Below are 25461 nucleotides of genomic sequence, written 5' to 3'. Positions count from 1 at the left end.
GTTTAATTTTATTCAAATACATTTTACAATACTTAACTCTGGACTTTGTTAAGGGTATGGTAACTTTAATTTAAAACTATAAGGGTTCGCCAAGAATTTCAACCCGTCTCTGGCAGGACCGTCTTGAATTGGTCTAATTTCCCCACAAGTTTGACCCTGTAAAACACAAACTAGACAACAAAACAGTCTATTGCTCGATCGATGACTGCGTGCAAGTATGAAGAAATCGGTTTGAGTCACAAGAAAAAGAAAACACATCATATTATTATAAAGCCATTAACTCCTCAGCTCCGTGCCGTCTCAATGCTGCTAATAATAGAACTTACTTTTGTATCATATTTCTGTGGGTTTTTTTTTTTGTTGGGCCCCTAACGACACTCGGGCTCAAGGTTCTCCTGGTGTCGGTTCTCAAGTGGCAATCATTGTTGTACATTAAAATAAATTATTATATCACAAGTAGTATTACCCAGGCGGTTACACCACGGCTGCGCTTACTAATTAATTAAGTCAATCTGAATAACTATTATCGGTTATCTTCTTGTTCTACGCGGTCGACCTCGAAGACTGTCCATAATAATAATATTACAATAAAGAAAATGTAAAAAATAAACTCACAACAAGACGGTGCGCGCGAATCAGGGTTAAGCAGGAGGATAATTATCGCAAATAAATAACAATTACATTCTTACAACTGTACAAGAATATATTATAATAATTATCATACATAAAAACAGAGTTATTATTGAAATAGTTTAAAAAAAAAAAAAAATTAAAAAATGCACATTATATGGTAATTGGTAACTATAATTATAGGTAGGTAGTAGGTACGTTTTTTGGTTAATCAAAATAGTTATCACATGTGGCTCCCGTACAGCGATTGATCAAAAATTAATAATAACATTTTTCAAATTATCAGAGAAAATATTTTAGCAAGAGCATTTTTTTAAACGCTAATATTTATAATACAATTTAATAAAAAAATTGGTAAAATAATATCATACAGTTGGAAATATATTTTCACAACATTTTGAGGATTCCTTTTGGATACAATAAACTTCTGGTTAGGTTAAGTTGCAAAAATGATTAATAAAATTTTAAAATTTTTAGAATACTGTGAAAGATAACTTAACCGCAGGTGGATAAAATTGAGCATTCTTAGTAGGTTCAACCTTTTCTGACCTGAGTGACCTGAATGGATAGTGGTTTTTGAGCTTATTTAACATTTTTACTATGTTAGTTCTGACGTGGGTTAAATGTCTTACACATATTAAAAGTCTACAAAAAAAAGGGTTGGAACAAATTCAGTTTAGCTCCAAAGTGTGAGTTGATGATTTTTAAGGGTTTTCAACCTTAACTATTCCTCTTACTCCATTGACGCAACAAGAGGGGGCTAGGGAAGTTCAAATCCTTTTAAACTTGCACGGCCCTCAATCCCGTTGAAGCTTTCAAAGTTTCTAAAAGGTTTGAACTTCCTTAGCAGCTCCTCTAGTTGCGCCAATGTCCCCCTCCCCAAATTATGTCCACCTATAGTTCCAACTCGGCGACCTATCTTCGCTGTACGGGACCCAGTTTTAGTATGCAATTCGTTTAAGGTACAGGTCGGACAGAAGGACATCAGTAGTCTGAATCGCTCAACCCTCGACCCTGTGGCCTCCTGTTGCCGGGTCTCCTGTTGCCGGTGAAGTAATACGATCCCTGTTGTACCGTAGGCCGGTTGTTGCCAAACTGTCCATTTTGCGGGGACTGCTGTTGTGTGTAATACTGTTGGATGCGTTCCCGGGTTCGCCTGATTATCGGCCGTGTGCTCTTGATCAGTGATCCGACGGCGTTCAGAGTGCTTATGGGAATCTGGAAGACAAAGCCATAGTCAGACAATAGGAACTCTACAACTCTTGGTGTCAACTGGCTAAGGAGATATGACGAAGAGTTGTACTACATGATGGGACTAACACCAGTGACGAGCTTTGTCAAAAGGCTACAATGGTTAGGTGTCACACAATGAAAAGAGTAGAGAATGAAACAGTTAGAATAGCGTTGGAATGGAAGCCAGAATGAAGAAGATCCAGGAAAAGGTGAACTGACGTGGTAGAAGAAGATTAAAAAAACCTAGGCGTTGGAGCGAGGCAGTTTAAGACAAAGACAGATGGCAGAGTATAGTAATGGTGGCTTAAAAACTCGTATAGAGAGTAGTCATGTCAACAGAAGAAGAATATAGTGTGCAAAGTGATGTCAACACAACCGCATTGATTGTCTTTCGTCAAAGCTAGGAAATAATATAATGAACAGCGTGACAGAAAAATCAATTAGTTTTCATAACCAGACGAGGTCAACGACAGCAGAGAGTTGTCATTGACCTTTTTTTTATAATATATACACGGTCAGGTTAAAAGTAGACTCTATGAAGATGTAGACGAGCTTTCAATACGATATTCACATATTTTTGCTATTTTGGTCAGGCACCCGACGGAATAGTAGGTTTACTTACTTTAGGAAGTAATGCCAACAGACATGCATTTAGCAGGCGACTTGAATCATTTGAAAGAAGCAAATATAGTTTTGTAAAATTCGATAGATAAGCAAAACCACAGGTCAACTCGAGTGAGTCCTAACCCGATTTAATACAAGTGTAAGTTAAATAAAGTTAGGTTAGTTAGGGTTGGTATGAACAGCAAAGATATGTAGTGTTACCTGAAATATATTGTCTAGTACTTGATTTCCTTCATCCAATGGCGGCAATTGTCGCTTTACCCTTGGCAAGTGTTTTTTATGAAGCTCCACGCCGTCAACGTCCTGTGTAAAAACCAAAATAATCATAACTATGCAAAGGACAATGATTACTTTCAATGTATAGTATGACATCACAATATGTTGTGCTTAAAAACAGGTGGTCTGCAAAGTAGATTGAAACTTAGTTATAGCCTTAAATTTTCGTTTAACAAATCAACCGTAATATTATTAATAATTTTTCTATTAACGACATTAATGTGTACTTTAAATGTATGCTTATAAAATTATGTGTTTTTTCACAGCTATTAAAATATTTTTATTTGAACACTACCAATCTAGATATTTTAATCATTGAGAAGTAATACTTTTTATGGTCTCAGGGAAATGTAATAAAACCTACCCTTTAGGCTGACTTTAGCATGTTGTACGTATGATGTTTGGGAGATAAATCTTAATAAAAAATATTATTTAAACTCACCGACGGATTGCCGGAAACCAATACCAGTGAACAGGTGGTCGTCCAGAGTAGTAGCAAATATGCACAGTTCAACCTAGTTGGCCGCATCATAGCTTCTGGAACCACGGAGTCGAAGGATAGGCAACTGAAAGCAACACTGTACGTTTGCTTGCCACCGGCTAATGCCTGTCAAACAAAAAACCGATTGCCCCTTGTCGTTACTAATTATCATTATTGTTGTAATGATCAACGTCCAATACATATTAATACGAACAATATGTGTCATCTATAACATAACATTTTTGATTATATAATGTCACCGTTTGTTGTGTAACGAAAAAAAAAAACACAGCGTGAGTGTCGACAGAGTGGGTCGGACGTGCTAGCTAACACAGGGTGTAGACCGATAATGATAATGATCCAACACTGGAGTTTCTAATGTTAGAGAGTACATAATATTAGTTTGTCCGGACCTTGTTTGTACACATTTACCGTTTGAGAATCGCCTATTTGGCAACCGAATCGAAAAAGAAGTTGGGATATGCTGGTAGGGTGTGCTTGTTACCCCTAGTTTGTGTATTAGTTGATATTATTCCTTAAATATGTACAATTCGCACTGTAAAACAGGTAAACGCCTTAGTAGAGCTGATACTTAACTATGATAGATATATTACTCTACTGTCCGACTTTGTAACGATTTTGGAGTCTATTTTCCATTTATTAAAAATGGTCATCAACATTTAAGCACAATCACAATATTAGATCCAAACACTAATTTGTTGTCCAATTAAATTATTATTGTAATTACTTAATAAATTATAATTAAATCAAGTTTAAAACTGTCTTTGATTGGAAAAGTGTGATTTTTTTTAGGTATATATAAGATAAATCTAAATAAAATTACCATTTATCAAGCTTGATGGTTTATTTCTCTTTTTTTTCTTCTAGTTTTATTGATTTTAGTAAATTATATGTATTAAAGTTTGTTTGTTCATACATACTTTTATTTTAATACACCACCCAAGCCAAGTACAGCTTATTTAGTTTATTCGTTTATTTTACTTTATATTTACATAATTTTGGTGTGTACATTTTCTGATTATACTTAATACATTTTATAGAAAACTAATAAAAAAAATAAGAAAATGCTAAATGGTAAAAACCACATTTTTGCTTTAATGCTATCGGTTCAAAGTTTTGGCTTTTTTTCCACAAGTTTTAAAATGCATTTAAATATATTAACCACCTTTTTGTTATCGATGAAACAACATTTCTTTAAATTTAGTTACTTGACAATTCATTTTGGTTGTTGCCATTGCGATTGAACAAGTATTTTTTTTTAAATTTTATTTCTATAAAAAACATTAAAAACAATCATAATAATATGTTGTACGCACCATAATTATGTAAATAAAGTAAGTTTTTTTCGAAAAAATAAATAAATAAACTAAAAAACTGTTGTTTTCTCTTAAAACTTTTGGCCTTAACTGGACTTGATGGACTTTATTTTACAAATATTTAAAATGCACATCAATAGCCATACCATCAAGCATGAACACAATACTAGTGCCAATTTAAATTCAATTGAATTTAAAACCGTCTTTGGAAGTCATTTTGAAATATTAAGCAAACAACAATCATTTAGATACAAATAAAATATATCTAAATAAAAATGCCATTTATCAAGCTTGATGTTTTATTTTTTTTTAATTTTCGCTCTTCTTTCGATTTTGCTAACTTTAGTAAATTACATAATATAAACGATATTTATTTTTTCATACATACTTTTATTATCAATTGTGTTTTATTCTATAATTATTATATAATAAACATATTATTAATAGTATAATCTATACGCTGCTTATTGGGAAGGAGCTTATTTGTCATATTAATATAACGTTTTTATTTGTACAATTTATGTTTGTATTGTTGTTGTGATTGATAAAATATAAAAAACCTATACCGTTATTTTCTATAAAATATGAAGTGTTATGAAAACGTCAAACCGATATTTTTCATGAATTTGATTCCAACGAACACATTTGGGAAGCTTTAATATGTGCACAGCTGTGGTCGTGTGGAACTACTTGACACCGAGGTAAAAAGTTAATGACCCGAATGCATTAAAATCACAAGACACGTTAAGATAATATACCGTTAAGATGGCACACGTTCAAGCGTTCCGGATTGGTTTAATTATTTCAATTTTTGTAGTGTCCACAAGAAAAGCGTTTCATAAAGTAATGGGATTCGAACCTAACTAGTTATTTTTTTGCTGGAAACGAGATTTTCAGTTAATTTTTTCAATACAATTTTTAATATCTCTAGTCTTTCTCACAACTAAATTGATTGGATTAACTTCTTTAGATTGTAGTCTAGTTTGGCCAACCCATTCGTTAAGACTTTGTCGATTATATCCATTATTTCTGAATAGTATTTCAACAAGTTTCCTAGTTCGAGTAAGTTAAATTAGTTAACATAAAGGGAGTGTGCCCTTGTCCCCCCTCTCTCCCTCTTCTACCATAGTTTTAAATGGAAACGACTATAAAACTAGGTATTTGCTCAAAACTGGTTTGCCACCAATTGAAATTTGGAGAAAAATAAACAAGTACTCAAGAAATTTGTTAAAAATAATTAATTATGAACCATGTATAGCCTGACTATATTTAGCAAATCCCCTCCCCCCCCCTTTTACCATAAGTGCAACTTTCTAGGAGGTGCTAAAGTTATTTATACCTCACTTAATATTTATTTATTTATTTACGGAATTAACTCCATTTATAATATATAATATTACAGCAGTATAGACAAACAAGAACAGTATAAGAAAAACTTACAAACTAACAAAAACATTTTTACAACTACACACTAAATTTTGACCTAATGTCACTTATACTACAAGAAAATAAATCTAATTTTACTGAATTTGAAGTAGACATTAAAATATTTACAACTGAGGATAAATTATAATTAGTACGTATATTTTTTAAAATAAACAAATAATTGTTTCTCGTAGAGTTAGACTTAACTTTAAAATTTAGTTTTTCTAATATTTGATGGCAATCAATTTGATTGTTTAATAATTTAAAAAGAAAAACGAAATTTAAATATTTTCTACGATTTCTTAAAGTAGGAATATTTAAAAATCCAGAAACTCCTTCATAACCCGAATGAGGAAGTCTTTCGACTATAATAATATATATAATTCTATATAATTCTTATTTTCAAACATTTAGATAGATAATAAAATGTTTAAAAACAAAAATATTCTTAAACATAAAATTTGAACAGAGTATATGTACGTTATTTAAATTTTATGCATAAAATTCAAGGATTGGGGTTTGAATTTTTGGAGGTGCTAATTTAGAGTCTGAGGGTGTTGAGCTAGTTGATAGTCTATGCCTATTCCCATTGTATTATAGTTTTATATTTTTCATTTTTTTTTTTTTTTTACTTGAGTAAACTATATGAGGATAAGTATGGAACGAGTTCCAGAGCAACAGGTTAACATAATTTATATAACGGTTAGGTAAAACGCACTCACTTCTGGCCAAGATCCGACAGACTCGAACACCGTAGACAGTTGATACACTTAAGACAAACAAAAGAGAAGTAGATTAGTTTACAATACTATCGATTATTATTTTTTATTTTTTAATGTATGTGCGTTGTGTGAAAGCGGGTTAGTGTAACTGTTTATTTAGTATTTTTTTTTTCGCAGTGAACCTGGCGTGGGTGTCATCGGCTCCCTACCTTATCCTACTTGTCCGGTGCCAATGATCACTGGGCCATACCCGTGTGTGTGTGTAGTATATATCCTAATGTTAATATTATTATGTATTATTATTATTACTATAGGTATTATACAACAGCTGTTGGCGGATAAACCGATTAACGGTCGACGACCGAGAACAGGCCAGAAGGCGGACCGGTTGTGCGTCTTGAGACGCTTACAGAGATTGTGTGTGCAAATTTGCAATAATATTTCTAAAAAAGCGTCCCGTTTAAAATACGTACAGTTAAATAATTTTTTTAGACTTACCGAAAAACCCACAAAAAAAAATATACACTTGTATCGGTGATCAGGTTCTTCGGGCTGCGACTGCGGCACTGTTACTAACGACCGTCGGCGACAATGATAGTATGATAATATTTATAAAAATATCATACTACATTGTATACCATTTAATTGTTAATAATTGTTTCCACCAAATATACCAGCCGCTTCTGTTGTGTTGAAAAATATACATACATATGATACACCGGCGTGCGTTTTGTAATAAACCGTAATAGCTGTATTGTCTAAGTATGTACCTACCTGCCTATACCAATACCGATATTGTTTATAGTATATTTTGTTTTAATATCAGACCGAAAACGGTGTCACGGACATTTTGGCGAACGACCACGCAAGGATGAGCATAGGTGCAATAATAATTGAATTATATAAGTACTTTGGCCACGTCCTAATTAACGGAAGGCTTTACATAAGTGCGCCCATGAGAAACATCTATTTGATCCGAACCAAGCGTTTCCTAGTCGTAGAACAATCGAATCGAAGTACCGTCAAAACTACTATATTATTATTGTTATTGTTTCGAGAGAATAAAAAACGTTTAGTTTATCATAACAGGTAGGTATTCACCTGTAAGTAAACGCCAGGAACAATAAATATCTCCCTTGAAGGAATTACATTGGACCATGCACACGTGCTATCTCGATTCTCTTATCAAGCATCTCTTATCAGTTAATTTTCTCGTTTAACAACCTCCTCTTTTAACTTCTTTAAACATTTCATTAAAGTTTACTACAACTCACAACAGTCGATACAACAACTTAGTTCAAACCAGTTGTACGTACAACTTTATTAAAATAAATAATATTTTTTTAATATATTATATTTTTGCGGTTCTATTAAGTAAAACTTTTCTTATCACCTGATCCTCTTATCAAACATCTCTTATCAGTTACCCAGGAATTAACGATTTTCCCTTGTCACCATCCAGCCCCCCTTATCCTACCCCTCCCCTTTAAAAAACAAATATTTCACTTTACAGTTTACTACATAGGTACCTACAACTTTATTAAAACAAATATATTGTTGAGGGAGAAAAGATTGTAAAATTTTAATCATGTGTAAATTTATACAATTTATTGTGTATTTTGAAAAAGTCTATCTCGATGAGTTCACTTTGAAGTGTATATCTAAATAAAACTTAACAAGTTTATATAAACTAAAATTATTTACTATTTTTTGTTTTTTTTTTGGCATTTGCACACAACCAATTATTGTGTGGATAAAAAAATCATCAGAAACTAATGAAATTCTACGTCATAGCTTTTTTTTATACGTTCCTTAATTATAAGCCAATTTAAAGTGGTAGAGATCAAAAGGTAATTTTTTTAAACTTAAAATTGAGTCACATAACATTTTTAAAATTATGAAAACTTGTATGTTCTTAAGTGTCATTAAAAAAATCATTGTTAAATAGATGCCATAAGATAATAATTTATCAATTGATTGTCAATCATAAAAATTGTATTTGTTTATAATAATAATTAATAAGTTGTGATCATAATATTATTGGAAGAGTACATTCATGGAAATTTCATTATTTTTTATTTAAAAAGAACAAGTAAAACAAATTTTCAGTTTGTTAAAAAACAACTTTTAAAAATGTTCAATCTTGATGTGCAGTGTGCATTTTTGAAATTTTGTTTTGTATTTTGAAAAGAGACTACATTAACTCTTAACTTAGCCCCTAACACTTTCTAGCAACCCAATTAACAATTATATGATATTTGCTCTATTCGAAGTTGGAATAACATATTTTAAAGATATTTTGGTTGTTTAAAAAGTATTGAGCTTTTTTTAGTAATGTTGTCAACATTTGTTTGCATAATGTTTTCCCAAATAGCAAAAAAATGGTTGTGTTATCAAAAAGTTAGTTAAAATTTTTAAAATTATGTTTTGGTTGGAAATAAAATATTAATAACAAATGGTTATAAAAATAGTTCCATAAATGTTTAAGACAATTCACAAATTGTAGAAATACATTAAATTTGTAACAATTATGTTAATAATATTAAAATTTTTGCAAAAATATGATTTTAAATTATTTTAAAAATATCAATTGATATTTTGATAAAAATTTTGTAAATATTAATATAATATTTTTGTTATATTACATGACAGAAAACCAAATCGTTTCAATGATATTTTCTAAACATTAAAATTCTAATAATTAAACATGAATTATTTTTTGAAAACATTCAACAAATATTATAACAACTATTTTTTCAACAAACTGTTTTAACTTTTAGCTAATAAATGTGTTTAAGATGTAAAGAAAGACCCCAAAAACCTGTAAACAGTTTGTTATATATTTAGTTTAACTCGATCAGGCAAATAAGGGAAAGGGTTGATGGCGGATTGAACCATTTAAAATCTCCATTAAGCTTCTAAGAAAATATCAGCAACCAAAGAAGACATCACAAAGGCATTTTAAAATTTGTCAGCGATTTCTCCAATGACCATTATACATAAAACAACAATATCTTTATGTTAATCGATCAATGGCAGTGCAATGTAATTTGTTTCATCTTTAACATATCTTACAAATATTTATAAGTTGCAAATACACTGTACACTCTATCAATACTTAGGTGTTGATTGAACGATTAATGTTGTATTTTTTTGCTTAATTTTGTAAAAGTGTATATTTATATTTACAATATATTTATGCATAGCAACAAAAAAAAAAATGACACAATAATTTTGCTTTGGAATTACATTTTTTTACTATATTACATTACAATAAACTATACAAGTAATTATTTATTACTATTAATATTAATTACTGTACAAAATTTGTCTACAATTTTTTATTTCGGTTTCTATACATTTTAATTTACCGTATATGGCCGCTGGTTAACAAATTTGACTACACTCGATCGGTTTTACATTACTATTATTATTTACACAATATAATAACAAGATCGGTGGTGTTCTTAAGTGGTTTTTGTACATTTTGGCTAAGACGCCGTGTAATGTGTAACCTATGTTATTATATTGATTTTTTTATTAATCATTTGCAAAAATGTGCAAACAAAAAGTTTAAAAAAACACAAGCTCGTTAAGACTAGCTAATTAAAAAAAAAAAAAACCCTAATAAATTAATTGAGCTTTTTTTTTTGTTTTCTAATAACTTAACAGATTCTACAACGTGTTTGTGGTCGTTCCGTTTCCTCGGCTGAACATCTGTGAAGGTCGCAAACTGTTCCTGACGGATTTGCCCAGTTCACGGCGGAAATCTCTCAGGTTTTTACCGGAATTCTAAAAAAAAAAAGGTAAGAAAAAACAATTTAATACACCACATAAAGCAACACAACTACTGTAAACGATCGGAATGCATGTATATACAAATATTAATACCGTGTGTTTTTTTTCCCAGCCAATATTCAATATATATATATATATATATTATTATTCCACCGTGTCGATTTAATTTTTTTATAATTTTCCAAAACGGTTATTGATATACCTACACGGGACCGTGACAAATGGTTTATTTCCCAACGGCAAAAACAATACAAACCGACAAAAGGAAACGCATTGCCGTTTTTATTTTATTTGGAGAAATTTACAATATATAGCAACAATAATAATTATCCTACGAAGAACTCACACAAGAGATGTGTGCTACTAGTTTAACCCTGAAAGGTACTTTTTTTTTTACTATAAATATTCCAGCTCAACGATAATGTATACAAACTAAATAAGCCTTACTAATAAACCTAACCTAACCTAATTTATGACTATAAATCAGATTAAAGTTAAATCTAACATGTACAATACATTTTTATAGACAGACGATCAGCTTTTATCGCATCTACCATAATACTAAATATTTATTTTCAAGCACATAGTTGTCATTAGGTACAATGATTTTATCGATTTTTGAATTTTCATCTGTTAACACTGGACGACTTTCCTTACTTACTCACTTACTACTACTATTCACTTATGTATAATACTTTCTTACTGTACTGGTTTATACTGTGGTTGGTTTGGACTGTACTGGTTTGAACCTACTATCCACGGATTCGAATGGAAGCGTTTGTTTAAAAGTGATTTTATCACTTCAGTCATCATGGTTTCCACACATACCAAGGTTACTAAAAATACCATAGTTACCATACATACCAAGGTTGACACACATGACACGGTTATCATATACCTAAATAACAAAACTAAAAATAGCTAAAGAGACCTAATTTACAAATTATGAGTTTTACCGAAAAATGTTCCCTACAAATGTTGTTAGTTTTGATAAGAACATTTGTTTGGTTGAAAAAATACATGGTTTCCTTTAGAAAAAAGGACCAAGTAGCCATTTTGAATTTTGGACCATATTTTTTTTTATAACAATAACCATACTGATAACGCCAAAGAACATAAAAAATAAAAACAGGTTTTATATTCTCACTGGAATAGTTTTTGTATCCTAACTTAACCTAACCTAGCCTAATTTATAAAAATAATCTCACTTTATTAGTAATTAATCGTTGCTAGATAGGTTTACATCTACCTAGGTATACTTGGTGTTGTCCATTATACAAGTTGAAAGTTAATGGTTAATTTGATGATTAACGATAATGATCATGATTGAAATATCAGTCAAGGCCGGTAATTAAATAGTTAGTTTGGTTGTGTTTAAACGAACGAAAGACTAGTAACACAATTACGGTTGATCTTTTTTTTTGGCAAATTTATTATATGCATAACATTGTATTCGAATAGTGCTCATCTTTGGGATCAGTGTTTATTGAAATATCTTTTATCACAGTTCACGGCCAAAACATTCATTATAATTATTATTTTTTAACAATAATCTACTACTGTGTCGAAACAAAGGCGGCAATCACAACGACCTCGGAGGGATCCTGCTGGTTTTCTTGTTTCTATGCCGAGCTGAGCCGAGGCTATTGGCTTTACAATGATGTGCTATTATTTGTAACTTTTTTAATATTGGACCAATTTTTCCAATCATTAGCGACTCTATAAATGTCAAATTTGATCTAGCCAGTACCTCGGAGAAGGAGGGGAAGCTACAAGGGGTGCTATACTTATTAATTAATTTTAGATAGTACAAGTGAATACCAGACCTTTTTTATTAACTGTATCTTATTATTTGTCAATTCGATAGAATCATTTCAGGTGTTGAAATGGTCTCGTAAATTAACCATATATATCTATAGCAGAAAAATGGCCTTTGATGGCTGTGCTTGAGAGAAAAGTACTCAGGAAAATTGATGGGGCCTACTTTAATGCTCTGACAGATGAATGGAAGAAACTACAATCCCTTTTTCAGCAACCAAATAAACTGAAAGAGATAAAAAAGAAGGTCTAGGCAGGACGTGCCTGGAGGAAGCATAATTCGCTGATAAGGAAAGTAATCGAGGAAAACCCAGTACGGAGGAAACCTCATGGGAGACCATGGTTAAGGGGGGAAGCCTGCGTAAAAAGAAATGCAGAAGCAGTGGAACCAAATAGTCATTGGCAGGAAATAGTAGAGGATAGAGATTCACTCTAAATCCAAACACAGTATAAACCAGCGCGTTGAGAAAGTAGGTATTTTTAGAGGTATTGGAGTTTTAGTGTCCACAAATTCGCATCGAAGCGTTTATTTCAAAGTGGTTTTATCACTCTTGAGTGGTAATAATAATTGCTGAAGTACTTTTTTTTTGTATTTAAACACTTACAGCCAAGGCGTTCCTAAGTTCCGAGTCGAACAACCGTCTTAGACCCCTAAAATTGCGGCCGACCAGTTTCGAAATGGCTTTGCGGGCGGCGGCCGATACCGTCACTTGGCCCTGTGGCCGCTTGGTCGTGGGTTCAGATTCCTGTGGGTTTAAAAAAAAAAAACAAAATAAGTAATAAAAAAACAATACCCCCCTGAGTTGTATTTATATCAATATTGCACGGTTGGTAGGTTTAACATGGATATGTTATTGGGCTGGATATAAGAAATCTCATGTCGCCATTTTTGCGTTACATTTTCATTTTCAGATAGAAAAAGTAGATTCGAGATAAACGATAAGAGATGAGTGATAAGTGATAAGAGATAACAGATAAGCACATACACGTATATATATATATAATAAACTAGATTGCTAAGTGTTCATGCCACCATTAGCGATAATTGAAGTTACTATTTTCCGCCATCTCTGTGGTAATTAGAACGTGATCATAAGAAAATATGCTTATAACAGTTATAGTTTAAGTTAAGCGGGTAACAAAAAATCAGAGATATAGATATATATATATATATACATTTAAATCCACAGATATAATATATTACAACTAGATGGCCGACTTCCTATAACAACAATGTCAAACATTGAAGTAGCGAAAATGGCCGACTTTTCTTATCAAAGAGCCCTTTGTTTACATTATTCTAGTTGATAAAATTGAAATAACGTATTGGAAATTGGAATTTAGATATCAGAAGGCGACAATTTCATTTCTATTACGCTAATGTTTTTTTAATTACTAAATTTCTATTTTGAATGTTAGTGATTTCAATTTGTATTTTTAATCGTTAAATAAATTTAAAGTTTTTCTTTGGAATTGATATTTTAGTTTAAAAAAAAAGTTTTTCAAATGTCAACACTTTGGTACATAGGTAAGGCACTGCATAGGTACATACATGCACAGCGAAACTTTTATAGCTATGTACATTAAAAACCTACCTATTATATTATTATGGTAAGTCAATTATACTGAAATTGAAATTTCTTAAAATTAATTTTACTACAATAATTGATATAATTCTTCAGTATTATTAAATATAAACAATGGGCTCTTTGATTTTCTTATCAAATCGGCCATTTACCTAACTTCTATTCTTAGTCGGCTATCTAATAGCTGTAATATAATATATCCGTGCATAAATCCCTCAAAAAATGGCCGACGTCGACTTCCATTCGTATCACTAGTTAGCAATCTAGTTTATTGTTTATCTCCGTGGAGATAAGTGATAATATATAAGTGATAAGAGATATGAGATAACATATCCATGATTCAACGTTTTTTTCACCCGTGAAACGGAGAAAATAACTAGGTTTTTTTTTACTAAAATTGTTTTCACTAGATAAATTACCTGAGCCGAGCCCATCATCTGTTGATCGTCGGTGGGAGCAGGCGGTGCATCGATGCCCTCTCTGAGGGTCTGGCCGATTATTTCGCTAATGTTTCGATAGGCCGTCCGAGTGTCGTTGATTGTCTAAAAAAAAATAAAAATATTACACCGTTGAGAATATCTCTTCTAATGACCTCGTTTGTCTGGCCGACTAATTTTAAGCAAACAACAAATGCATTACTGTGTACGGCTTGAGGCAATTTAGACAAACTGATAGAGCGCAAAAAACCGAGTGGTTCGCTTTCAGAATAGCAAACGGCATTGACCAACAAAGCCTTTGGTAAGTTTAATTGCAAAATAATAATTACACAATTTTCCATACCATAAAAGTCTACGCAATTTTCTGCAACGAATCTTTCTGCGCGCCAAGTTTTTCTTTTAATATTTTTTTTTACTTAAGAAAAAAACTATCCTTTAACCGGCTGATGTCCAATTAAAATATCAATATGGACACGATTATAAAACCGGTTGAGCGCTATAAAACAATACAGTTAACAAATACATTGACCTGTCGTGGCTCGGTTTCAACACACACAAACACACCTCACACAGCTTGGTTTAAAGTGAAAGACATCAGAAGATGATTTGTAAAAATCCGATGACACAACATGATGACAAGAGAACAATCTTTCTGGTGTCTCATATCCAATTTGGATAGCTCTTCGTAGGTTCGACCGAGCTATAAAATAATTAGATTTTCAAACGTTTATTAAAAGACTAGAAATAACTGTGTAGGTGTTTACTGGCTAATATCCAAATGAGTTTCTATCACGAAGGTTTAACGACCGACAAAAAGTATCAGAAATACCATTTTTTTCTTCTTCTAAAAACACTTGTCTGTACGGTCTACTAGTTCCAGACAGATGATTTACAAACGTTTCCTTATTCTTGATTAGTCTTGAGAGCAAATTACATTGAATTGTTTCGGCCATTATAACCATATTATTATAACGTAATCAAATATACAATTATCATTATATTACCAAAATCATGTTAAAGTAACAAAAAAAAAAATGGTTGAACAGATCGTTTGTACTTACTTTAACGTTACAAAGCATTTCATTTCAATATATTTTTCATTTAATAGGCCAATTAAAACTCATTTCAAACATGTTGTTGGCAAATTTAAATAATAGTCGTTATTTTATTAGGTAAAATTCAAACTAGACTTAATTTGTGTTTGGTCTAATGCGGTTTTCTTCCAAACACAATTATTATCGTCCAGCCTTAGGCAATGACAGATGGCAATGCAGAATTTTGCTTGAAAGTACTTTGCTGACAATTATGCTCTATCCAGAATATTAACTATATAGATTTAAAATAAATTATTTACCAATCAACTTAATTAAGTTGAATTCGATCAATTGAAACTAAAATGGTTTTAACTTTAGGTTGAGTCAGTTATGATGAAATAAAGGTAAATCAAAACACGTTGAATATGAGTTGATCTCATTTACCCGTTACATAAGTTCAACCTTGGTAATAAATGACTATTAATCGATTTTAAAACAGTTTTATTACCATGACATACAGTCACTGATAATAGTGCTAATTGAGAAAGAACTAGTTCAATAAAATATTATATGAATATATTACAAATTGTATTTAGCCATATACTTTACGCAGCAAGGTTAAACAAGGACATTGAACTCCAAATAACGATATTGTTTTGCTTCTCCAGTATTTTCTATAGGTTGAGGTTAATGAAAATCAGTACAGCTAGATGCCAAATATTTTTAAGCCAAGATTGTGACCATTCCCACGGTTACAAAACTGCGTTATGAAAGTGAACGAGAGACCACCACAGCATCACATCATTACTATTTGGAGGATGCATTGCCTAATCATTTGAAAAGATTCCAGACTCGTTGCCAAGGAGTGCATGCAATGAAGTGTGATGGAAATTATTGGGCAGCTAGAGGAACTTGAAGAGTTTGAGTTATAACGGGGAAGCACATATTAGATAAAACCAAAGGTTGCACTAACTGAAAGCCGAGACCTTCACGTAAGACAAGCTCTGCGACGTATGTTTGCGAAGCTTGGAGGAAAATATGTAAACTGGCGAAGGAGATACAACAAAGATATGATGGAACTAGCACAAATAGATAAGGGCCAAATGATACAAAGGTTAGGTCACATAATGAAACAGTTAAAATAGCAAAGGAATGGAAACCAGAATGAAGAAGACCGAGAGGAAGATCCAGGAAAAGATGGATTGACATGGTAGAACAAAATCTAAGAGCCCTAGGAGTTAAAGACTGGAGAGAGGTAGTTCAAGATTGTTTGTGGCAAATACTTTTAGAGAATAGTCACGCCAACAGAAGAAGAACCCTAATCGCATTCTTCCTGATACTTGAGATGCAAGATCTTAAGGATTTTTTCGCCTTCCCGATGCTTTTATCAATATACTTCTACCAGACCTCAGTGTGTAGTAGCTTTTTTTTTGGTTTCAGCTCCCCTGTGTTTGTTTCTTTACTGTCGGTTTCATAAAGATTAAGTCGAATTGGACTCACGTCTCGCACTAGGATTTTGGTCAACCGGAACAGACCCGGAGACTGATTGTTGCTGGCCGCTTTCTTGCGAAGCAACAGCTGCCTTCGCTGTCGGTTGGTCATTTCCATCGCCCTTCGCCGGTCGTCCAACTGCTGTGTTTTCTTGGACCGGACGCGTTCGGCCGGCGACTCGTTCTCTTCGTTGTAGCCATTGACCAAGTCGTTGACGCTATTGACGACCGCCGGGGTCTTGGTCGTGGTAACGTGAACCGTGGACGTGGTAACCCCTACCGTGGTCGTGGTATCGCCAACCGCGGCCGGCACGGTTAAGGCTATGACGCAGAAGACCACCAGGGACGAGACGACGGTCGATCCGGGAAAACGCTTTACGGCCGACACTCGAACGGGTGTCATCGTTGAGGCGTTTTGACGCTAAAACAAAATTCAAAAGGAAAATTATTATTATGCACAGAGCAATAGAGTGTGCCAAATGATGAGCTTAAGGTTAAGCTTAAGCTTAAGATTATAGTGTGTATAATCGTATATTGTACATGCGATACATTTTTTAACATGATAATAATTTCCTAAAGCACATGTCTACAATTTATTATTTGAAAGTCCCAAAATTGTCGCCCATAAATGATGTATTATGCCCGGAAAAGGAAAAATAAGCTAAAAGAACAATACCTAAACTTGAATAAAATAGACTACCTTAAATAGACCACCTATTGAATAATTGTCCATGTATGGATTTTTACGTCCGGTAAGGATATTTGGTCACATTTGTCAACATTACATTTGATATGGTTCTCAACGTGTCAATTTGAACAACTAACAAATTTCCTCTTGTAACCTTTCACAATTCTCCGACGAATTGACCGCCTTATATACTATGAAATCAGCCACAAATAGTTATAATTTACAAAAACAGAGGAGATAAATGTCCACCTTGTGAAACGTCTTATTTAAAAAAAAAAAAAATCTGATTTGTGGTTGATTTGTTAACATTTTTCTTTTTCTTAATACCATTTTTATATTATTTGTTAACATAAATTATCAAGTGAACGTCATCATTAGTGGTTAAGGATATGTTTTGACAGTTAAAAACTATCTAGTTTTGAAATATTGACTGATTTTTTTTTAGTTCTATAAATTGTTATTACTTAAAAAAAACAATTTCGAAACGACTGAAAAAAAAATCATGACTAAACAGTGTATTTAAATATTTACATGGTTTACAGTTACACCTATATTTACAAATTGACTTTGCTAACGTTACGGGAGCCTGACATGTTCCATCTTTGCTTCTCTTAGTACACATTTTGTGCAATGGGTTTCTTTGGATAAAATGTTTACATTTTCAAAGTTAACATATTATAAGGTAGATGAAAAGACTTCCGAAATTTTAGTAAACACAGGTGTAACTGTAAACCATATAAATCTTTCAAACAAACCCCAACCAATTGATACATAGAAATTAAATTATACTTATGTCCAAATAGGCTAGACGATTGAAAAATTCATAATGTATGTCTACTTTTCTTAACGGCATAAAACAAATTGGATTTGTGGAACGCCATCGACTTAGCCCTTTTGGGAAATAGAAGTGGAGTGTCATAAGTTTTAGTGAGTGTCACATTTTGAACGCCTAGGATTCATAATAACGCAAGGCAATGACCTTAAGACGGACGTGAACACTAGGATACAAATGGGAAACGGGTGTCATGATGTTGACCTAAGAAGCATGTTTGGCTCAAAGGTAAAAATTCAATTACACATGACCCTGATATGACCAGTAGTGTTTTGTGGTTCTGAGACACGGACATGGATAAATGCGGAAGAAACAAGACTTGCAGGGTTGAATGGAGCATACGTTACTTTGAGGAACTGAAAAACTTGACTCAAAGAGCAGACATCATTGCAGGATTTACAAGAAGAAGATTAATGTGGACTGATCGCATGCGTGGAGGAAAGAGGGCTTACCGTATAAAGGCGTTTATACGAGCGAGATCCAGTTGGGAAAAGACAGTGGAACCGAGGATACGATGGAGAGAAGTGGCAGAGGATAGGGAAAGATGAAACCCACAATAAGAAGATAAGGAAGAAGAGATCTTTAAACACGAGTCGTCGAGTTGAGGTTTGAAAATGTGTTTTACATCACCAAGTGAATTTCGTTAATTAGGTCTAACACAACACCGTGTTATTTTTGTTCCCACGACTAGGCAGATGCATAAGCGCAATAGACGAGTGAGATTCGATACGGGGAAACCCAAAACAGTTCCGGCGGAAATGCAGTAATTTGTACGAGCGTGTTGTGTGTGAGATAAGATATAATCACAACCTCGAGTAATAAAAAAAAAAAATACACTTATAATTGGCCTGGACCGCACACTGCGATGGGAACGTCTAGCCGTGCAAATCTAAATGATCTTACACGGTTAATTTAAACAGAACGCGGAAAAAAAACCGGCTTGTCTGTGTTAAATCTTACACCTTTTACACACCTGCAGTTGTAAAAGAAAGAAAAAATAGCATAAACTGTTATGAAACTCTTCACTGCACTTGTACTACATGCCAAATTGATTCTAATAACACCTTAAAGCGCAAAATCCGGTCATCGGTCTCAGAGATCTGCTTGGCTTAAAAAAATATTACCTAAAATCGACACAATTTTTAATTGTAAAAAACTAAAAGCATTTTTTTTTTAGCTCATTATTGTATCTTCTTGATAAGCTTTTTCGAATGAGCTTAAAATCGACTTTCTATCTCTTACAGTTGAAGAGCAAATCGAAATTCCAATCATTAAACGGCATGTGTATGAAATTCGATCTACCTGTATATATTGTCTTATATTATTGCCAAGACATATATCTTTCTTCTAGCTATTAGAGTGCACTTAGAGTTATCAACATTACATTTTTTTAAATTTTAATTACTTAGTGTTTTCAAAAATCAACAGAATAATACACTAAAGTGGTCAAGGCAGGTGTCGGGTGAGCCATAAAATATTATTCTAATGCGTTTTGCAATACTTAACCTACCAACTCGCGGCTTGTATCGACCTTGACTCGATTGTCTATTTCTTAATCTTAAAAATTAAACGAAAATGTGATTTTATAACGTCGGGTTGGATTTATATAAACAAAAAAACAATTTTAGTTTCGCATTTAACCCAAAATTATTGAAAAATGTTTTTAAAAACTACATGAGGCAATATTGTTAATTTTATATATTTGCAATGAGAACAAATAACTATGATCTTTTAAATTACTTTTACCATGGCAATAAAAAACTTGGATTACCAAAAAACCTCACAGTTAAAATCTGTCTAAATTGTGATGATAATGGTTTTTTTTTTTTTTACTATATTTTTAATTAAATATTATTTTCAACAAAAACATGTGAACACATAGTTATTACTAATAATTACATAGATTTGCTAACACAGTAGTTATAAGACATTCGGTTTTTTAATTATAAGTTTTTTATAAACCATTAATTAATCCAATATAATATATTTAAAAATTAAGTTGAAATATAAATTGGTTATAATACGTTTCCAGGGTGTGTTGTATAAAGTGTTTGTCTAGTTTAAATTACTTTTTTGTAACATTTCAATAAGTTTGGCAACAAAAACGAATATTCAATTTTTAATATCTTTTTTATTAATCTACATATTTTCTTTGTTGATTAACAATAGTTAACATTTGTTGGCGTTCCATCCAAATATAATATTATAATCATTTCTGACTTGATTATAGATCTATACGTTTGAGACGATTGAAATCGTTTTTTTTCTCAATATAAAATTAGGCTGCATGGAAATTGTCATAAAATTGTATATAATTGGTTATAAGGTAAAAATTTCATACTACAAAAAAAAAGTATACAGGATGATTTTTTATTTTTAAAGCGTTCCACTTAATATCTTATAAAACGTGATCTCGATTTTTCACAAACGTTTATCTTTTCAACCCTTTTCCAGATTGATTATTTTTATATCAACTTTTGAAACTTAATCGATGTATATGTATTTAGAAGAAAGGAATTTTTTTTTGAAATTATAGTTCTCACAAAGAGGTTGTCGTTAAAAATGTTATAATACGTTGCAGTCATTTGCAGGAAAAATACTGGGGAAATGTCAGGAAAATGTATACCTTTCTCGAAATTACTTAATATTTAATCAATTTTTTATCTTTTATACATTCACATACGGTTTAAATTTACGATAATATTATCTTCGGTATGTTGACAGTAGGATTTCAAAAAAAAAAAAGTTTACACAATCGTTGCCATCAATTTTGTTAGTATAATTTTATGTTGAAGCCAATACATTTTACTGTTACATACATAGGTAACAGTAATCCACATGATGTTATGCCGGTTTGCCCACGAGGCGTTCATAAATTAAAATAAATATATAAATGAAATGTTTACTAGGCGTATTAATATACATTATTTGGTGGTATTTAATGAGAGAGAAATTTTTTAGCAAACCTATTGAACGTTTTGGATTAACTATGTTTTAAATTAGATTAGACCTCGCATGACTAACCGTCTTTGAACGTTACACGCCGCTTTCATATGTATTGTACATACATATGGACTAACCAAGAAGCTAGATAGACTAACTAATACTTAATAATAATAATAATAATAATAATACAGTTGTTGTTGTTGTGGTGGTCGTCACGAGGTTTGCGTTTCATAAGAGTAGAACAACAAGTGTAACGTGCGTTTCCAAGTGATTGATACGTTTCGGATGAGTCCTAACCGTTTTCTTTCACTCACGGGCACGACAGGTCATCACGTCCTTGGAAAGCAATTATTATTATTATTCTCACCCGAAAGCAAACTTATCATAAGCAAACGGATCAATCACCCGGATTCGGTCGACACTGTCCAGTGATTCCAATAAATTATTAATTGTATATTTACCTAAGTAGAGCTATGCCTCGGAGAATGTAAGAAATCCTCTTTTGAAAAACAATTGCCAAAATCCAAATTCACACAAAATGGGTTATTGACTATTTAAACCCCCCATTTTTTATGCCACAAATTGTGTAATTGGGGTTTTCCTAATTACAGGGTGATCGTATTAACGGGAACCGCTCCAGATCTCATAAGGTTTATTGAGAAATGGGTATTAATGAATATCTTTTTATCGGTTTTAAATTATTATTTATCAATTCCACAGAATTGGTGTTGAAATGGTCTTATACAGGGTGATCATTTTAACGGAAATCACTCTCAATATCTCAAAGGTTTTAACGAGACATTTTTTCACAGTGTTTTTATTTATATAATATGTGATCTTAATTTCCAAAACAGGTTATCAGTTATTAATTAAACCCAATGAGATATTGTACACAACACCAGTATTGCAGCTACTTGTTGCAACAAGTAGCTGCAACACTATTTCACTGACCGGCCGATAACAGCTGTTATATAGAGATGATCATAATCAGGGATTTAAAAATGTGTGAAATATTTCAAAAAAGTTTAAAATTTTAAAAAAGTTTAATTTATTAAAAGTTTAATAAAATTAAAGTACATTTTGAAACAAACGATATGAAACGATTGGGGCCACATCGAGAAAACAAAATCATAAATCTACATAAATGATAAAATTGCAAATATGTGTACCGATTAACTTAATATTTATATTACAAAATAAATCAGAGATCGAAAACGTTATTAAACAAAAAAATTGACATGATTTGCTAGCTATAATTACAACTTAAGATAAGTCAAGCTTTTTGGGACGATATAAAAATGTGGTTTCAGCAAGAACGTTGTAACCAGGTTGGAACGCAAACATTGTATTTAATAAATAAAGTACTTTGTACATATTTAAATTGTAAAATCAGTGTAGCCAACTTTTCCAAAACAACGTTCTCAACGGGTAGACAATATCAATGAACTGACAGAGCGGTTCGGTTCGGAGTTGTTGTCGATTGATATGAAAATGGTCATTGAAAAAAAATGTACTTAGAATATAATATTGTCATTTTACAACTTGCCCCAGCATTTCGGAAATAAAATAAAAATAATATTTCAATGGGAAAATATATCACACGAAACGCCTCGCATGTCTTATTATAATGTTTTGTTCTTGTATATTATTATTTTCATATTTCTCATAATCATATTATTATTATTATATTATATATATATTTTTTATAAATATTTGAACTGGAATCGTGTTTGCCGGTTGTACTTTCACTTTTTATTGTGGTTCTTGTTTGTTAATAACTAATACGGCTAGTCGGTTGATGTAATGTTACGATTTTTTTTCCTATTTAGATATATATTATATTTGTACGAAAACTAATATAACTGTACCTATTTCATTTTCCGTTAAACAAACATTTTATTTCCATTATTATTATTTAATTTTTTTTTTTACGGTACAATCAGCGTGGCTTCTTCGGTCGTTTCACACATGGAATTGCACATCTTCATAAAAAAAAAAAAAAAACTCAACTCAACTATTAGACCATCAGATAATTATAATTTTTTTTTTCCTTTCTCAAGATAAACATTTTCTGATGGCAAAAACCGAGTTAGCACCTAAAAAGGGCACACAAACCCTATGGGCGATATTAGTAACTGCGTTTTGAGTTTTAAGGTCCAAAGTTTAGCGAGCGACAGTGTGACCGCTTTGTATGAAAAAAAAATACTTTTCCATATAAGTTGCACCAACACTGTACAGTATAATCCTTATCGATTGATAAGGATCAATAGATATGATTCACACGTTACATCGTGGAAACATCTTTATTATATTGTTATTGTACAGAATGTAACCCATTGAACTCAACACAACTGCGAGCAACAGACATTTTGTCCGGTATATGTTTTACTGAGATATGTTTAAAATTTAATTTATAGTAATATGTATTGTATACAATTATATTATGTAGAACTGAATTCGGAAAACTGAATGCTTTTATTGTCGGTATTAAATTGGTAATGGAAAAAAAAAACTATAAGTTACTAATATTTATCGTTAAACGTAATACCTTATTTATAAATCTCTAACATAATTTTTGTGTTTCGATACAGTTTTTGATTTAAAAAAAAAACTCTTATCTCCACAATAAGCTTAACTTTTATAGAGACGATCATTATCAATCATAATATGTGTCGTTCAATGCATACAAGTGAATTGTCTCCTTTGTAAAATATTAACGTGTATGAAAAACAACAATACAAGTATTCATTAAGTGTTTTATATTTTTGCATTTATTGGAGTCGCTTCTCGTTTGTAATGGAAAGACATGACTCCATTGAGCGTTTTGGAGTTACACCACTTTTACAATAAACGACCCATATATTGTTTATATTCACTTGAAATATTGTGATATTATTATATTTAAATTTGTTAAACTTCTGGCCTTTCGCCTACTTCGCGATAATATCAAATGTTTAAGTTTTGCCCGTCCAAAGAAACGGAGACAGTTATCTTACTAATAATATAATAGCATGTCGTGGACTTACTTACCCCTTGCACGTTGTTGTAGTTGTTGCAAACTTGCTTTTAGGGCGGTTTCATGGCGGCGAACCCCTCGACAGGCGGTGGGGTTGTAGGGAAGGGTGGTTACCCACAATAGGGGTAGGTACTATGCTGTTTGTGTTACACCGGTGGAATGGCAAATCGCGAATCCTAGTGACAGTAAATAATAATTGTCCGCACGATATAACGGTCTGATGTTGACTAGATTCGATTTGAACGAACAAACACACACACACGCACACAATCGTTGGCGGCAAACCGAAAAAATTAAAGACAGATTATTTCACTTCGGGGCCGGAGGGAACCGTCCGAGTACACTATACATATAGTGATAATAATAAGACACTGGCTACACAAGTGGCCTGATGTGTACCGTGCGGGATAATATAATGTGCCCGGGCGAACGCGCGGGTAGGGAGTCCGCGCGCCTGCAGACACGGCGGTGCACGTGGTGGGAATAACGTGTGCGCCGGTATTACTGTAATAGTGTAGTTAGTAGTATTTTTTTTATGTGTGTAATATTATACAACACATTTACACACACGCGGTTGTACATTCTCCACAAACCGAACGCGCGCTCGTTCGACTGACCGATTGATGCGCGTTTTCGTCCAAGGTGGTTTTAGATTAGGTAATCTAGTAGGTATGATCAGGCAAAGTCCGGTCGCCGAAGAGCCCACACCAAGACGGCGGTGGAAAAAGAAGAACAGTAGCCGACCACCGGGCTGACTAATAACGATTCGCACACAATATAATATTATTGTACACGGGTTGGGTTGACCCAGTTCGGAGTCGACCGGCTCGACTCGAGGTTATTCGCGCCGTTTGGAAAGTAACACCGGCCACAAGTGTCGTGAAATAATAATAATAATAATAATATGTAATTGAACGGCTGTGATAATAATCGTACATATTATCACTGTCATTATGAGCGGTTAAGCCGAATCCAGGTTAACAACGATAACCCACGGCCACTATAATAGCGCATCGCTCTTGCGGTGAGAGCATGACTGTCGCGCACGGGGAATTCCCTATTGACAAACGTCCGACCTCCGCGGTTGC

General features: G+C 32.6%; 2 protein-coding genes across 3 annotated transcripts; both read right to left on the bottom strand.

The window, feature by feature from the left end:
- Positions 1–723: 723 nt before the first annotated feature.
- Positions 724–6886, bottom strand: LOC126836498 (uncharacterized). The gene is made up of 4 exons (XM_050569974.1): positions 6729–6886; positions 3206–3370; positions 2689–2790; positions 724–1848 (listed from the first exon to the last, which is right to left on the bottom strand). The coding sequence occupies exons 2-4, from the start codon at positions 3293–3295 to the stop codon at positions 1615–1617; spliced, it is 426 nt and encodes a 141-aa protein (XP_050425931.1). The 5' UTR covers positions 3296–3370; positions 6729–6886; the 3' UTR covers positions 724–1614.
- A 3074-nt stretch (positions 6887–9960) lies between these two features.
- Positions 9961–24792, bottom strand: LOC126836762 (uncharacterized). Of its 2 annotated transcripts, none has more exons than XM_050570394.1 (5): positions 24384–24792; positions 16902–17312; positions 14350–14472; positions 12950–13090; positions 9961–10520 (listed from the first exon to the last, which is right to left on the bottom strand). In XM_050570394.1, exons 2-5 carry the CDS (start codon positions 17292–17294, stop codon positions 10404–10406), a joined length of 774 nt encoding a protein of 257 aa, XP_050426351.1. In that variant the 5' UTR covers positions 17295–17312; positions 24384–24792; the 3' UTR covers positions 9961–10403. The 2 variants fall into 2 exon arrangements, with proteins under 2 accessions (XP_050426351.1, XP_050426350.1); XM_050570393.1 differs by having other exon boundaries at positions 24388–24791.
- Positions 24793–25461: the final 669 nt, after the last annotated feature.

This window comes from Adelges cooleyi, unplaced genomic scaffold (assembly GCF_023614345.1).
Source record: "Adelges cooleyi isolate 19-005CV unplaced genomic scaffold, UGA_ACOO_1.1 ACOO_flye_CR_arks_rails_tigmint_CR_PRNA_247, whole genome shotgun sequence".
In the NCBI taxonomy this organism is placed as follows: Eukaryota; Metazoa; Arthropoda; class Insecta; order Hemiptera; family Adelgidae; genus Adelges; species Adelges cooleyi.
This window is presented reverse-complemented; position numbering and strand designations above follow the sequence as displayed.